Genomic DNA, 17,959 nt, shown 5'->3' with positions numbered 1-17,959 from the left:
GTGCTGCCTGTGTAAGCAGCTTCATGGTGTCTCCCCTAGACATCAGTGTGTGTCAAAACCCAGATCCTGGCGAGTTACTGGTAGCTGGCAATGGTGAATATTTCTCTTCAGGCTGGTGGAAGCTGCCAAAGTGACTAACTGCTGCGCTGCTTGTGCAGCTAATAATTTTTCTTATCCCATTGATATTTTCATAGGTCATCAGGTAGTTTCTTAGCTAGAGTAGTGAAGAAATAGGTCAGCAATTCATTTAATGACCAGCTTGTTAATAGATTTAACATGCTCGAATGACTGAGCTAGCTAAGTTGGAACTGGTTGCTTAATATTGGCAGTGTACGTTCACCCACTGCTTAAAACAGGGGGGAAAAGAGCAAAGTCACTACACTGCACCTACAAGAGGATAAAGAGGAGCTTGGCAGCAGTGATAGGGTATTTTGGGGAGGCACTCTTTAGTATGGTGCCATAGCCATAGACGATCATTCTTACCAGACAGACGCATTAGAGGTGAGGCTCGTACATGTGTTTAAGATTTTCCCATTGAAAGGTTACACAAGTTCCAAGTATTAGTAACAGTGTGTAACCGATAGAGCTGCTTTCCATTGTTATTCATCCATGTTGCGGCAGTGCCTAGCATTCCCAGTCCGGGGCCAGATCTCCTTCACGCCCAAAGTATCAGCAGACAAAACCTGTTCCCGAAGAGCTGACAATTTAATTTAGCAGGGTAGGCACTGCTTGGTCGGCTTAAACGTGGTGTGGATACTGCAGCGCTGGGAGAAGTGGGAGCATCTGGTTGGACATGATGGGTTTTGCAGAGTGATTCCTGCCCCACTTTCAGCACTGTGCTCACTGTTGCTGCTTCTGTAGTGCCAGGAGAAGCACTTCTTTCTGTTTTAATGAGTATGTGATTGGGTCCCAGCACTATTGCTGTTGTCCAGCCTAAGTTTTTCTTTAGCCCTACTCAGCAGTAAGTGAAGTCATAGTTTGTAACAGGATTTTTATCTATGACATTGATTTAATGTATAAAGGATGTTACCTTCCCTTCCATTTCTTCCCCATCTCTTTCCCAAGTTTGCCACTCTCAGTCTTCCTAATGCCATGTGGACTGCAAACGAAGCGTTTCTCTCCATTTACCATGCTCAGCGTATTTGGCTATTTTGCCCCCATTCTGTAAAATCAGCCCAACTCACTCAACGCTTCCCTTACAAAAATATAAGGTAGAGTGGAGGTAAAAAGAGGATTTATTTGTTGTTGTTGCCATTTATCTCATATTTTTAATGCACAAGACAACATCCTTTCTTCTTTTCCCTTCCAGTCTTTCAACACTGGATGTAGCGTTTCCCGCTTGGGTCCCCAAAAGCTATTTTGACATAAGTTCAGCTAATAACTCATCGTTACCCCTCGAGAACAAGATAACCGCCCAGTGGTGTGTATCCAATTAATGATTTCTGAGGCAAATTGAAGTTCAGGAAAGGTGACTTAGTGCTATGTAACATTTTAATTAAGACTTTAAAGCAATACAAAGGTAGTTTGGCACACATTTGGCTAGTTCACTGCTCAAAATGTATCTGCCCCTGCAAAGTCAACCAAAAGCAGGTATGCTCCTAGCAGACAATTTGGGCATGTGTTTTTTTTTTTGTCCTTTTGTACCTTTTGAGCATGTTTTCTCAGTTGCATCAGTGACAACAAAAGGAGGGAGTCCAAATTCAGCCTGCATTGAAAACGAGCATCTCACTACCTGCAACTGCACAACGATAGTGATCGCCTCGTTGTAAAACAAACTTGTGCATTTGGAAACCAGGACAGCCACAGGCACAGAGGGTCTTTGTGAGATGGATGGATGGTATCTGGTAATTTCATAGCCCTTTGGGTACTTACTGTGATCCACAACGCACCTTAGCAAAAAGAAATGTCTTTTCTCAGGTGAGAGAAATGTGAGTCCTGTGTGTTTTCAGTGGGTGTTACCCAGCTGGAAGTGTCTGTGCATGTTTTAGGTACCGTTTCCTTGATTTTTTATGTTGTAAAGGGCATTTCTGAGTACCCAGCCAGGCTGTTTGCTAATGCCCTGTTTTAATCACAGAAACGTTTGCATCACTGAGGCTCCAGGATGTCATCAGTGCCACATCTTCAGAAAAACAGAAAAGTTTTGTAACGCTGCGGCCACTTGACTCATGCTCTTCTTGTTCCTTTTTCCTATGTGAACTCCAACAACAACAACAACACAGCAGATAAACCTTAGAGAGTGGTGGAGCACATTGCTGGCTTGTGATAGGGCTTACATTAAAAACTGGTGCCAGTGCAGCTTGTCTGCTGCAGGAGTCAGCAGCCGATGGGACTGCCCTGAAGTGCAGAGAGGGACCTGTGCCTGTCAAGTTCTGCTGGTCCTTTCATGTCTTATTCCTGCTCCTGACAGATGTTGGGAACGGACAGGTACAATTTTCCCACAGATTGCTGTGAAAGAAGGGGAAATCGCCCTGCAATGCAATTTGCTGCAGCGTTACAAGACATGTGAAGAGTCCCCAGGTGAAAGGACGGTGGACAAAGCCCATGGGCAGCTCCAGAGGGCAGCTCCCAAAGCCAGCCCGAGTGCTGAATGTGCTGGTGCTTCTGCTGGCTGCAGAGGTAGGTTTGAGCTGCTGAGTCAGGGCTGAAACACGCAGCACGCACGTACAGGCACCCGCACGGATCTGCGAGCGCATGCCCCCTTGCACATGTTTCAGAGCAAGCTCTGCCCGTGTGAGTTGCTGCAAATAAAGCTCTCTCTCCAGAAAGCTCTCTCAACTCTGGGCTATGTAAAAATGCAAGTTGTGTTTTATTTCAGACACAGAAATGCTCAAGGAAAAGATTTACACCTTTCCGTGACCGATGCCACCAGTACAAACTAGAACAATGCTTAAAACAGTGAGATATTGGTCCAAAGTGGGTATCGTAAAATAGCCCGGCTGACATTAGGGGGATAATAAAAGTATAAAACCAAGTACCTGCCATTTTTATGACCTCTCTGATTAACTGAGCTTGTAAATTTCTGCCTTTTTATTGCCTTGTTCCTTATTTCCAACTTGCATGTAACACAGACAATAAAATCATGGCTAAAATATTTTCAAAACTTCAATAGGAACAGAAAGAAAATATGAAACTACTCTAAAATATCCAGATGGGTTTTTTTCCTTTCAACAAAATGAAAAATTCAAAGAAAGACTTAGAGCATCTAAAAGCTCACCCGAAAGGAAAAAGAAAAGGCCACAAATAGTGGACGTGAATGAGGAAGACGCTTAAATACCCTGCGGTCACTCATACAGAAAAATCAGCTGAGGAGATAACACCACATAAACTGTAGCAAGCTTAACTCTCTGGTTTCATTTTGAGAAATGCAATGCCATTCATTAAATCAACATTTCTCCTGTAGTTCCTGCTGGATGGTCACTGAATAAACGCAGACAATTGCTTAAGTAGCCAAATGCTTAACAATTAAGAATTTAGACCTTAGAAAGCCTCCTCTTATCCCAGGCAGCCAAGCAGTGAGGGATGCCCCGGGCTTCTCCAGCATGGGGAAGGCTTGGCACAAGAGGTTGGGCCCATCTCTGTCCCTGTCCCTGTCCCTGTCCCTGTCCCTGTCCCTGTCCCTGTCCCTGTCCCCAGCCAGAGGGAAGCACTGCTCCACTTGGGTGGTGTTTGAAAATGATGCAAAGCTCCCTGGCAGACATTAATCCATTAACACCTCAGACAAGCAACCCTGGGCATCAGTTTTCAGGCACTTGTGTGAATTCCAGCAGTGCAGCTATTGTGACAGGAATGTACAGGCTATCAATCTCTTGCATTTGGATCCTCTCAGGCCATTGATAGGGCGAAACTCAAAGAGAGTGCACGAGTTTAAAAAAGAGGCTGGGTCAGTTTCCTGATATTTTCCGTATGAATAATGGTTTTGCTTATTTGCAGAGCAGCACAGTGGATTGTTAGTCAAAGGCTTGCCCCGTTCTTTGAAAACAGTTGTGTGAGTGACATATTGCAATGCTCAAGGTCTGAGCTGCAATTAGAGACCGAATGGCTTAAATACAAATTTTCTGCAGGGTTGCCATGTATCTTAAACTTGTACTGTGAGTGCACATGGTGTAAACAATCCAAGATTAATGTAAGCAACAGGCGGATCACCAGGGCATGGCAGTTGTGTTGGCAGGAGAGGTCCCACCCTGCTCCCCACGAGAGGGCTGGGAGGATGTCCACCCAGAAGGGGACCCTTGAGCGAGCTGTCACCCATGTCTGGGCGCAGTGAGCTAGGGAAACAAGCTGGTTCGGGTACTTCATCAAAGGACAGGGACATTGCTTGGATGTCTCTTTAGCAGGGGAGCTGGCTGTAGTCTGCTGGCTGGGGAATAAGGTCTTTCTGTAAGAAAATGAGTGTTACAGGCACAGGAGGGAAGCAGAGCTCACGGTATGGAGAGAGGTGCTACAGGAGGAACAGAAAGTGTAACGCTGAAAAGAATGCCTGTGCAATTCGGAAAAGCACTTTGGAAAATGGAAATTCTGCATGACTGCTCCTGGGAGCAAGAGAAGAAATATTGCCAGGGCATCCAGCACGGGGATCATAGGCCTGTCTGGTCACAGGCACTTAATTTGCCAGCTCAGCTGACAGATGCGCATTCAGCAACTTAAAGAGGGGAAAAGCAGTAAGGCAGTGAATTATCTTCACATGACACTTGACTACTGTGTGTCTTATGTGGAGGTGCCTATTAATTAGCTGTCACTTTCAAGCCAATATTTGCTTAAGATTTGTCTTGAACAAAAATACAGTGCTCTGTACAAACAGAAACATTTCTTTTAAAGAGACAATGAAAAGTGAAGTTGATGAAGGAGAAGATTGAAAAACATAAATCTGCCTTGGGTGTAGTCCTTGGTGCACTTAGTAAAATGAAGGGTAGAGAAATAAGGTTCTTGAGAAAAAGCAAAGTACATTTTTAAACCCTTCTTATTTTGTATTTTGTATATTGGGTGCTTCAACTAACTGTTTGAATGTATTTTCTCAGCTGTGAACAATGCATAAGGAAAGAATAAAATCTGAAAATCCCATTCGTGCAGTAGTACTCTACCATTAAAAAAAAAAAAAAAGCACATACAAACAGTAATGCGAGCCATAAGATTTTTCCAGCCACACCTCAAATCTGAAGATGAACTTTGATGTCCTAAAATAATGCAGCTTAAATGTTCCTTGATACTTTGTAGGCTGGGGCAGCTCTCATTTGATCCTCCCATCCAAGTCCCTTTCTGTATCCGTGAATTAAAATATTCTCTACTTTTTCCTTTGCATATTTTCACTGTAATTACTGAACTTCACTTCACAAATTACTAATATAGAGTCCAGACTATAAAGAAACATTAAAGACTAGCTTTCTTACAGGTGCTTAGATACATAAAGATGCAAATAAACACTGACACTTTTAAGAGTATGGGTATCTGATCTGGGACAAGTTTGGTTCCTAGAGACTTTGAGAAAGTGTGCTTTCTTAGCTGGTCATTTAAATGCCTTTAAAGCATTTAGCTCCATAAGCCCAGATCTATCCCAGTGTTATGAGCAGTCTTTTTAAATGTTCTACACACAGATTGCATTTATACTGTATATACAAACCAGAGGCTAAATGAAGGCTCTTGGGCTGTCAGTCTGCACTTTAAGCGTGTCAGTTTTTAACTTTAGGCCCCCCCTCAGAAAAGTGTCAGGATTTCTAAAGGCACTTTTGCACAGAAACTGAGACCGAAGCAGTGGAAGCACGGATATTATTTTAAAGTGGACCTCAGCATATTTTTGAAACATTATTTTAAAAATATACATAAATAAGCTATCATTCATGATATATCATCATATATATGATATATCATCATATATATCATATCATTCATTCATATATCATTCAGTACAGCGAATACTGGTTTGATCATCACAGATGCTATGTGATACAACCCCTTGTCAGTACTGTAGCATTAAGCACACAGATCACCAACTCTACAAGCTTTCTGGTCTTTGCAATGCCAATGACACCATGTCAGCAATTTGTGAACCTTTATATGGTATCTGAAATCATTCAGATGCCACTCTGAAACCTGTTCTTGGACCTGTTCTGTCATTTTTAATAGGCAATGCAAACAGTAGCTTGCCCACAATCTCTCTGAAAACAAGGTCCTGTCCCTGCACATGTTATATTTAAATGCTGAGCAGGTTTTCATGCAGGTGATAAAATTTTTGTGCTACTCTTCCAAAATGCTATCAGTCATGATCCAGGGAGGGATGTGCAGTTATGGCAGAAAGTACCACTTCTCAGCACCCTGTGTTTAAACCTATCTTATGGATCAATATAATTGACTGTAGCACTGCAAGACTACCTGAAAAAAAAAAAAAAAATCTGCCTTTTGTCTTCTCTGTTACTTTATTTTTATTTTTGTTTCTTTCTCTTTGAGAAACACCTTTTTTAGTTTTCTTTGAGAAACTCTGTCTGTTTATTACATTTTTAAAGTAAGTTTATGTAGCTCATTCATTTCATTTTGTCTGACGATACAGAACAGTTTCATATGCAACTTTTTATATAGCTGCCACTGAGCAAAACCTTACAATTTGATGATGATGTGCAAGTGCTGAGCTTCCCAAATGTCCTTTTTGGAGACTGTAATAAAATGTATAAAAAGCACTGAGTTTACCAAACTACAAGCAGCTGCTTATGTCCACTTCCTCCTGCTTGAGGTCGGTATGGGGAGAAATCCCTTGCGAAGCGCTGGGTTAGCTGTGATGTGTACGTGCACCCTTCCTTCCTATTGCTCCTCTTTTGAACATGTGTCCCCATCCCTGCTGTAACCACACCTCCCTGGCAAAGCATAGGGGCATCAAGTGTGGTGTGAAGGGGGAATTTCCTGGGTCTCGTTTTCATAGGGCAACAGAATGGTTTGGGTTGGAAGGGACCTTAAAGACCACCCAGTTCCAACCCCCTGGTATCTGCAGGGACACCTCCCAGCAGACCAGGTTGCTCAAATCCATTGCCTGTGTGCATTTCTCTGAAGATTGATGTACTGTCAGAACTGCAATTGTTATACTTACGTGCACCCTGCATATGAGGGAAGCAGGGTTATAATTCTGCAGGAAGGGGCATTCATCCAGACACAGGCAGAGGCATCAAGAGGTCAATGCTAATGCCTGTTAATGGAAACCATGGTGGAAAGAATTATAGATATGATCATATAGGAAATAAAGGCTTCCTGGAAGCGAACATGTAATTCCTCTGTTAATCTATTTTCAGGGTGCTTAATTGTGCAGCTTCATTTCTCCTACCACGTCTACATAAGTCAATCCACACGTAGCCTGTGTCTCAGAGAAGCTGAGGGCCTGCGAACCGGTGAAGGACAGGACAGGAAGATCTCGAAGATCTCTGCTTGGCATCAGTCCTTTTAACTTTATATCCATGTAGCAAGAGGAGCGCGGAGTTCATTTGAGGTATACAGCTCAAATTTGGAGAATATTTGGCACTCACAAAAAAAAAAAAATAATTTAAAAAAATCATGCCAAATAGAGGAGGTGTATTTAAAGCCTGTAAATCATTAGGGTGGATGGCACAGAGCTACCTCAGGTTTCCAAGCTGGGGCACTGCTCTGATCGGGCAAGCAGCTGAGGTGGAATTTTTCACCTCAGAGGAGCTGGAACGACAGACGCAGGAAAGAAAGCGCAGGATGAATGCTTAAGAGCAAACCGGTACATGCACTTCTGCTTTTTGAAGATATAATCTCAGAAATATGTGCCTTGCCTGAGGAGTCAGCATCCGAGCGAGAGGCTGGCTCAGCCCAGCTGGGAGGCAGCGCAGCGGCTGCACCTCCCTCTGGCTGGGGCGTGTGGCTGCTTTCCACACCGTGTGCCATCGCCTCCGACGCTTGCAGGCTAATACACGGGCAGACACGAGCAGAGCTCCCCACAGAGAAGGCAGATCGAAATGATCATGCCACCTCCTGCAATGACTGCACCACTGCAAGCCACTGAGATGAGGTGAGAGGATGAAGAGGTCCTAAGGAAGTTTTAAACTCATAAAGCTCCCTAATCCTTGTTCTGAATAATCCCTTAGGAAGCTTACATTCATTTAAATTTCATATAATCTCATTGCCCAAGATGATATCTGTCACCCCAGTATTAGCACTGGAGAGATCAATGCTGGGAATGCCGGCATTTAATTAGGAAAGCAGGTTTGGAGCTGCGTGTGTGAGTCATGGCTGGGTGCAGATCACGGTGTAGGAACTGCTGGGTGATGACTGAACTCTGTCACTTCCCTGAAGCCCCTTGGTTGTGATTTAACCATGTACATTAAGACACAACTACAAGCTGGTTTCTGACCACCCAAGCAGTCAGCTTGCCCAGCAGTGCTGGAAGCAGGGCAGCCAAGTTGCTTTAGGCCTCGGGGTTTCAGCCCCTTGTGGTAACGCTCCTCACTCCACCGGGGTTGAGGAACGGCCAGGTGAGGAGGTGGCATGGAAAACACAACCCTCCTCATCCGCTTGTGTCAGCTCTGCCTTCTGCAGATCTGCTGTGTCGGGTCTCCGCTGCCTGCTTCTACTTGCCACGAGGCTGTGAAGCACCACGCGGCCAAACTAGCAAGGGATTATCGCCCAGATGGCCAGCACTGCCCAGCTCTGTCATTTCTGTCTGCGCCAGGCAGTCAGCCTACACGTAACGCTCTGCCCCTTTTTCTGAGAGCTGTAAAATTGATACCCATCAAGCCAGCTTTTCAGAAATAGTCCAGTTGTTGGGAACAGCACTTGGTAAGTATCTCCTTACCTAGTATACCTCAAATCTGTACTACAAAGAGCCTCTCAGTAACAGCTGAAGTGCCATGCCAATTTCCAAGCCCATCTGACTTCCAGGCTACACAGAAATCCTACTCTTACACAGAAATCCTGCTTCACTTGCTTTGTGTCTAGGCAAATTTCTATTTGCTTACTGAACATAGATGAGCCCTGGGCAGTGCTGTGACATACGGTTTACACAGACCTTGTCTCATTAGCTCTGGGAAAAAACCTTGTGTCAGTTAATTTTGAGGTGGACCTGAGGCATGGGTGGCCATTTCTTGCCATCCTAAATCCAGACTTCCCATGGTTTTATCTGTTTTATCTTTTTATCTTTTTTTTTTTTTTTTTTTTTTTTTTTTTTTTTGTGGCTTATTTGTGTATGGATGTGGACTTTCAGAGGACTCTGAATATTAATTTGAATAAAAGGTTCTGCTCAGCTGGAGTTATAAGTTGTCTTTGATTCCCTGCAGGGGAATCGTAGTGGACCAAGGCGTCTCATTTTGGCTCCTTCTTTTTGTGATCTACCTGCTTTCCTTCTAGATTTGCAGGCCACGTGGGCTGACTACAAAGCCAAACAGCACAAGTATCTGGAAACTCACAAGCGAGTACTGGAATAGAAAAAAAATGTAAGAGTAAAGAAAAACAAAAATATAAATTCAGTTAAAAACCCTGACAGAAACTAGCCAATGTCTGAGCTGTCTTTCAATCTGATTTTTTTTTTCCAGAATTGTAACACTGCAAACTATGTAAACAAATAGTCACAAACTCATTCTTTGTGCAGGTTTTGTTCATGGGCTTAACTTACAAGTGTAAAAAATGAATCATATTCATGCTGATGATTTGGAGCACAAGAAATAAAAATAGGCTTAAACAAAGGGAAGACTTGAAAGTGTGTTAGGAATACACTAGGCATGTGTGTTCTCCCACACGCATAGTTCTGCCACACTAAGAATGTGAGAAAACAAAATGAAAAAAAAAAAAAAGTAAATTTTGGGAAAATAACGTACTTCTGATTAATGCATAACCTTTGATCTAAGTATCATGAAGACACACCAAGTAAAATAGAAAGTCAATGACTGAGTGTCTCCATAAAGAATTAGATATTGTTTTTAGAGAAAAGAAATGGACACCAAATCACTGAAAAGAGGAAAAGGGGGTTTTAAATATAGTGTTAACCATAGATGAGGCCAATAAAAGAGAAGCGGAGAAAGGTCCAAAGAACTGAGGTTAGAAGGGTGATATTTAGAAATGGAAATATAAAAGTGAATGATGGCAAGAGTGTTATACAAGTCTATAAGGGTTAGAGATGAAAGAGAAAAGGGAAGGGTTTAGATGAAGATTATTAAATGTCAAATTGAGAATCTGAAAAGCATAGATCAGAAGGGAGCACTAATAGAAGGACAAAAATGGAGACACGTGAAAAGGGAGAAAGATCACACGTTTTATTATCAATTCTCTCAGATGTCCTGGGAGACTTCTGGGAATATCGCAGCCTCTATTACTTGGTCTGTAAAATGAAGGTAAATTTATCTAATTTACAGAATTTTTGACTGGATTAATTTAGACCTATTTTAAACCATTTAACAAAGTTAGAAAGGAAATTATAGATGGGCAAAATCAGTGAATGAGGAGGTAAAAATAAATACGGACATAGTGGATGTTCTGGTCTAAATGAAGCAAGGATTTGGGAAGACCACTAAGTACAGCAATGCAGAACTTAGGGCCTGAGATCATGAGCGCATGTACCGAGAGGGTGATACCTCCTGATACTTGAGCTGTTTCAGAAATATCACCGCAAGAGACAGCGTTACAAATGTGCTCTGAGGTGATGTTTCCCCTTAGCGTCCTTCAGGCACAAGACTGAGCAGCTGAGTGGGAGGTGGGATGGTGTGAAAGCCTAGGAAGAGGTGGCTTTCAGCTGAACTATTGTAAAATACAGTAAGGCATTTTAAAAACTGTTGGAAATGGGGCATCTTCTCACTGAACCAGTCTGAGTGGTATTCTTTCACTTGGCTGACCACAGCAATTTGTAATTTGTGCTCTTCCATTACACTCAGGGAGCAAAGGAGGCAGCATTACGAAAAAGCTAGCAAGGCACTGCTTGTTCCACCACCCCGCCTGAACCCAAAGGCTGTGTGGCTTTAGCTCGACCAACACAGTTTGACAGCTGCACTTGTAAGAGAGAAAACACATCTCCAGAGGAGGAACTGGAGTAGCAAGAAAGGCAACAAGCTGCATGAAAAGTATAATCTTGTACAAAAGTAATGTAACTTTACCCAGGTGGAAGTGTATCAGTATGAGGGAACCACATCTCTGCACAGGACTGCTGCAGCTGGACAAAAGCAGCATACAAAACCACGCTGTCAGACACTGAGCTGTTCTCTTCTCATCTGGTGCAATGATTTTTTCTATTGTTTCTGGAGGTATCAATAAAAAGAAGGCTGTCACTCCTCGCATGGCAAGCATTTCAATTAGAAGAGATTTGTTTGCTTATGAATTGACTGATTTGGGTTCTGATTTTCAAGAAAGGAAATTGCAATATAGGCATATTAAGGCATCTAGATGCAAATATTGACTTCCTTGTTTAAATATAAAAACTCTTCTCTGACAGCAGCACCATGCCGTTCCCCATGAGAACTTTTCAAAGTCCTTCTTTAATGATTGCTTCCTAAAAATTGTAAGAAACAGCTTTTATTGATATTAAAAGAAGAAAACAATATGAAACGCTGTTATTGTATGCCACGGTTGCCCAACTACCACACATTTTATTTAATTGTTGAGTAGGCTGATATTTATTCTTCCATTTCAATGAACACAACCACTTAGAAATCTTGAAGGTATTTTACTAATATTTTAATGTTGCAATTTAGTTTACATCTGTGAAAATATTATGGTTAAATTTGACTAACTTGCTACCTACTGTTCATTAAAATATTGGCTGGCTCCCTGAGCCAACATACTTCCCAGGTTGTTAGAGAGAACAAAGGAAAATCATCTGAAATTAATGCCTGCGTATATGATTGGTATTTTCCACTGTAAGCATACAAGCTAACAAAGCCATACGGCAATTTTAAAATCTGAAATAACTAAAGACTCTGCATGACTGAGAAATCATCCTCTAGGTTTGCATAATAAATAATGAAAAAACACCTATTTATGTATTCTTTCAGATTGCTTATCTAGCAAAATCACTGATCTTGGTTATACATGTGGATTGCTCTCTTATAAATCACTTACTTCCCCCCTCTTCAGTTTTTGCCTGTTTTGTTAAAGTAATTTCCTTTTACCATGAGGGGTGACTAATTTTCTTTTGAGAAACAATTTTAAAAGAAGGTAAAGTTTTAGAGATCTGTAAAGTGTCCAGAACCACACACAACAGCAATATACACATACAAAAATCAGAAATAGTGAAATATTTATTAACAGTTTCAAAAACATACCTAATTTTGCACATTAAAAGAATGACCCTGAGGAAGCTTTTGATTTTATCAAACATCCTTTTTTCCTCTTTCTCCCCCTCCCCCCTCCCTTATCTATATTGGCCTTGTTTGGAAGTTGTTAATACTCTTAAGACTTCATATTTTCTGTTCATACTGCAAGAAGCAGCTTTGGGTTACTGCAAGCAACCTCACCGACTTGACATCTAAGCACATCACTATTATCTAACTAAGCAAAAAGTAGAAAAGCACAGAGGAAAAAGCCCATAGTTGTCCAAAATAACTTCTGAGGTCGTAAAGAAAATGGCTACCTTAGTAACCTGTCTTTTGTAAGAACGGTTCTTATTTTTAAACATGGTGCAGTCTAAAGCAACGTTCTTCCTTCCCCTCTAATAAATACCACCACAGCCATAAAAAGCTGTGAAGGTTTACCTAGACAATGTAAAAAAACCTCTAGCTCAGACTGTGTGCACAGGCTAAAATTATAAAGATTTGCATAGCTTACCACTTCCCTTTTTCACTGTGAGCATTTAGGATGCAAGGAGTCTGCATTTCCCCTGTGAACAAATACCTGAAATACCAACGAGCTTCAAACTGGCTTTGCGTTCTCTGTTCAACAATAAATGTGATCACAACCCAAGTGAAAAGGAATATTTGGTCTCCTAAATAATTTTGAAAGCTGCAGTGTTAGAATAAAAAGCGGCTGACCTAAAGAAATAATTTTAGTGTCTGCATTTTAGCTTGCCTTCTCAGAGTGAAAAAGGAGTCTAGAAAAAAATCATATGCTCTCTTGACGATTTGAGATATTCATGGATTAGCCATTTTTTAATGCAAGCTCTACGATTTACCTTCAAAGTTCAGACCATATTACTAATTTCTTCCTGTTGTTTTCAAGAGTGTATAGCACTCAGTGATTAACTTCCTTCGTTGTCAGCTAATGACGGTATTTCACATCTCCCGATCCTCACCTTGCAAAGACTGCAGTTCTTGTAGATCGAACCTGTGTCTAACCAAGATTTGCTGCTGACTCCCACCAGTCTTTCTCATGCAGGTCAACACCTCACGCTCCGAATTCTCTTAGAAGGAAACAGAGAGCCTCCTTATCTGCATCCAGGGCCCATGAGGTCTGCATAGACGTGAATCTTAAAGAATATACAGATTTACTGTATGGCAGGTAGAAACTTCTCCCTAAACTTGCCTTTAGCAAGAGAAATTGTTACATAGAAAACCATGAAATTTAAATAATAAGATTACCATAGAAAAATTATCTATAGGGGTCAATGGGATTTACATGAATTTAAAATAAGCTTAGCCAAAATAGAAAGTGCTTTTCATAAGCTTGTTCAAATGTATTTAAGCAAGCAACATTTATTGATTTATTTGACACAGCTTCTGAATTTAAAATATTTTGCATCCATACTTTAAAATTTTAAAATAAATAGTTAGAAGAGAATGCAGGGAGATGCCTCTTTCACGGAATCTGTAAATTTCTGTGTAGGACTTTATTTATTGGAAATTTTGAAAGGATTTTCTTATTTCATCAGCACCTCCTTTGGATGAAATTCACATCAGATTTTTTATAACAAGAAAACACTTTTTTTTTTTTATTTATTTTTAGGTATTCTAGTAAAACATTCATAGAGTTTAGCAATAGGAATTTTCTCACCTCCCCACAAAAAGAGCCCCCCAAAAAACCAAACAAACAAAAACATATTTTCACTGTCACATTTGGATACAGAGTTTTCCAAAATGGTTTTACAAATTGATACCATCCTCCACCAGAAAAGTAAGCAAAGCTTTGCCAAAATATTTATTGAAAATTGAAGTTTTAAATAAACAAGCAATTGTTTCTTACGGTTTAATTTTAAGCACCATAATAAATTGTACAGGTTTCCTAAAGGACACCATGTCTCATATAAATTGAGATTTTTGACTATGGTATGATTACATTGTTTGAAATGCATACTGGAAGAGGTGTAAATATACTGTGGTTTACTTAACTTCAAAATGCATTAATGCCAACAGAACCACAGTTAATGGTACCTGTAACAGTAAACTGCATTGGTGCATGGAAGCCCACAGCAAAGCCTATACAGGACTGCATGATGATGAAGACAAGATGAGGCACTTTGTTTTATTACCAAGTATAGTAAATATAGCAACAGTTTAATACGTTTTGGAGTGCAGATACTGCATAAGCTGATTGTGTCCCCTTTATTAACTGTAGCAACACACAGAATTGTACAGAAGGGCCTAGACCAAATCCAAATATCAAAAAGGCTAGGAGGGAGAAGCATGACCTTCCTTTTTTGATCCCTTCAAAGAACAAGTAAAGGTTTATTTGTCTTTTGACTATTTGATAAATGCTTATGCCACTTGTGCTTATCTCCACGTGAGCAGCTTTAAGAAAATGAAAGCTGCTTTCTGCTGTTCATCACCTAAGAATAAACTGTGGTTAGAACTTGAACAAGGACAAGAAAATATCATTAAAAAAAAAAAAAAGTCATTTAAAAAAATAGTGAAATTACTGAGGTGAAGTAGCACTAATCTCTTCCTGAAGAAAGTATTCCAGGTGGGTACCAGGTCATTCAGTGCAGCAAGGAACTCAAAGAATTGGTTCTGCCTCCTACTACAGTACCTACTACAGTCACTATATTAAATGTTCAAGTTATTTCTTCTCTTTGTCCCAAAGTTTACGGTTTTTCCTCCTACTGTTGTGGAACACTCATCTTGCAGCCCTTTGTCATTATTTCAAATTTCTTTTGCTATACACATTTATGCACCTGAGCAAGACACACGAGAAAAGATTGCTGCAGCACTTGTTATTGAGCTGCCATAGTTTTGTTTACTTTTATAACTCCCTTTTTCAATTACACGCCTTCACAGTTTGCTAAAAATATTTATTTACATATTATATTCTGAATATAATTCTCCAGGTCAGCTAGGGAATAGGGAAAAGAATCATTTGTGTCTTGGCTTCTGGGAAATCTCTGAAGGGTATCTAAAGCACTGAGTCGCTTTTTTGACAGTAAAGGCTGTTCAGCTCCCTGAAGTTGATCACCTTCATCCTCATCTTCATCATCAACAAATGCCCCAGCTTCATCTGATGTTCTTCCTTCGGCACACACTTTTTTATTATTTGGGGGCATTTCACAAGTTCCCAAGCCATCACACAACTGTATATTCCCCCAAGGGCAAACCCTATGGAAACCCTACTCGTGCTGCCTGTGCAAAATCACTTCGGGCCTCTGTGCCCTCACCATTTCCTTTGTTTTCTCGTTTGCATACTGCTTCGTTGTAACTTTTCGCAGCAGTCTCTGGTGTCACTTCCCCCTGACACCGCTGCAGCACCTCGACTGCAGCCAGCAGTCGGTGTCACCCCTTTATTATTTGTGCAACCTATGGGACAGACAGCGCCAGTGTTTAACTTTCAGACTTCTGATGACCCTTTACACGCGAGGCAGAGGCTGGAGGAGCGAGCACCAGCTGGAAGGAGCTCAGATTTTTTACTTTTTGAGGGTGCTGAGAGGGAAACCCCAGCGGCGGCCCTCGGGCCCCAAGCCTGGGCCGCGCCGTTGCCATGGCGACGCCCGGGCGGCGGAGCGACCATAGAGAGGCGCGCCCTCCGCCGCCTAGAGCGGCGCCTGTCCCCCGCCGGGTCGCCGCCCGCCGCCCTTCCGGCCAGGCGCTTCCGGCTGCCGGTGGCGGCGGCGGAGGAGAAGCGAGGAGGGGCCCGCGCCCCCTGCCCCCCCCCGGCCCCTCCCCGCCGCCAGGTGAGGCACCGGGACGGGCCCCGGGACCGGCAGGGGCGGGGGGGGACGGGGGGAACAGGGGAGAGGCCGCGGGGTGGCGGCGGGGGGCGCTGAGGCGCTGAGGCCCTGCCACGGGGTGCCCCCAGGCTGGGGGCGGCCTGGGCTGGGCTGGGCTGCGCTGGGCTGGGAGGGGGGCTCAGGGCCGGGCTGGGGGCGGCCGGGGGGGGCCGGGGGCAAGGGGTTGGTGTTTGCAGTCGGCTCTGCCTGCTGGTGCCCTAAGAGGGTACCCGAGGGCTCTTCAGGTGCCTTACAGGAGGCTGTAGCCAGGTGGGGGTTGGTCTGTGCTCTCACGTGCCTGGGGGCAGGACGAGGGGGACGGGCTAAAGGGGCACCAGGGGATTTTTAGGCTGGATGTTAGGAAGAACTTCTTTACTGAAAGGGTTGTGAGGCATTGGAACAGGCTGCCCAGGGAAGTGGTGGAGTCACCACCCCTGGAAGTCTTTAAAAGACGTTTAGATGTAGAGCTTAGGGATATGGTTTAGTGGGGACTGCTAGCGTTAGGTCAGAGGTTGGACCAAGTGATCTTGGAGGTCTCTTCCAACCTAGATAACTATGTGATTCTGCAGGGCTGGAAGAGTGTGTCTGGTGATCAGAGCAACTCCAGCTAAACGGTTGTCTCAGTCATTTATATTTATCTGCTTATGTGTGTGCACCTGCGTGGTTAAAATGTAGGGAAAGGATCATACAGAAGAGCATTAGGGTGGAAAAAATGGAATTTGTGGTACTGTCTCAGTCAGAAGGTTCTTTCTGTTTTGGTAGAAGTTACAATCCCAATAGGAACCTGTGCCTTTGACAGTCCAGAGAGGAGAAGAGCAGCTGGGAGCAGCCTGACCTGGAGGACGTGGGGTGTAAGCTAGTTGCAGCCCTATTCCCCACTCTTCATCTCCTCAGTGTCTTGTGATTTTCACATATAACTTGGTCTTGTAAGAGAACAGCATAAAGGGGAAACGATGGTGTGACTGCAGCAGAAAGTGCTGACTGCTTTCCCAATTCTTTAAAAAAAAAAAAAAATCTTGACAAGAATTAGCGGTGCTGTTACTATTTGTAAGTCAAAAATAACTAACTATGCATCGATTCATTGTTTTCCATCAACACTGAAATTTTCTGCAATGTTACAAGAGCTTCTGCTGGTTCTGCGTGCCGTGGAGTAGCAAGACAGTAAATGCAGCACGCTTTGTTTGGACGGAAGATGCGATGCTTTCATCTTAAAGGCAGCTCGTTAATTAATAGAACAACTTCAGGAGCCAGAGCATCCTGCTTAGAAAAGCAGATGTAATTGTTGAGAATCCCCTGGTGCTCTTTTCTGAGACCGCAGGAGTCATTTGCTTAATAACTGCATTAAGAATAAACCCTTTATTCAAAATGGCTTTACTCTTGATAACGTGTTTAGTGCGTGTTTGCAGGTAGCCTGTAAGTATGCTCTTGTATTGCTAACTGTAACTCCTGAAGTGTCAAGGAAAGGCTCGCCCTGAGGGACGTTTAGGATGCTGTTCCAAAGGTTTTGATTTGTTTACTTTGCCGGTTGAAGACAAGGTGTGTAAATCTCCAGGGCTCTAAAAACGGTCTGGTTTTAGTTATGGTCAGCAAGTTTGGAATTACAGAGGTGGTAATCTGATAAGCCTGTAAGCTGGCCCTGCCGTGGAGGGGAGAATCCCGGTCTGTTTGGTCTCCCCTCTTCTTCTCCGGCACACATTTGTATGGATTGAGCTGTGAAAAGATGGTGAAAGAAAGTGTAAAACTTGTGTAGGAAACAGGGTGAAATACCTTCAGACTCCGTAAAAATCCATCTGCCCACCCATCGGTTTTCCAGTCCTGGATGCTCCGCATGGCTGCTGGAATTCAGAGTACTTGCTTCATGCTCTTTTTGTGCCTGCATCTTGGGCTTGGTGCTGCTGGCTGGTGCCTTCCAAG

The 17,959-nt window shown here is 42.7% G+C and overlaps 1 protein-coding gene across 8 annotated transcripts in view; it reads left to right on the top strand.

The window, feature by feature from the left end:
* Positions 1 to 15,693: 15,693 nt before the first annotated feature.
* The window catches only part of ARFIP1 (ARF interacting protein 1), a 42,393-nt gene continuing 40,127 nt past the window's right edge, over positions 15,694 to 17,959 (top strand). The window contains exon 1 of one of the 8 annotated variants that reach the window (XM_082759842.1): positions 15,694 to 16,009. Coding sequence is in view for 2 of the 8 variants with exons in the window: in XM_082759846.1 (XP_082615972.1) it covers positions 15,817 to 16,009 (193 nt within the window). In the remaining 6 variants the exon portion in view is untranslated. The remainder of the gene's footprint in view (positions 16,010 to 17,959) is intronic. The other 7 variants (XM_082759841.1, XM_082759840.1, XM_082759845.1 and 4 more) reach the window with 7 other exon arrangements.

The sequence above is a fragment of the Aythya marila genome (assembly GCF_965140915.1).
Source record: "Aythya marila genome assembly, chromosome: 4".
Classification (NCBI taxonomy): domain Eukaryota; kingdom Metazoa; phylum Chordata; class Aves; order Anseriformes; family Anatidae; genus Aythya; species Aythya marila.
The sequence above is the reverse complement of the archived record's forward strand: the minus strand, read 5'-3'. Positions and strand labels throughout refer to the sequence as shown.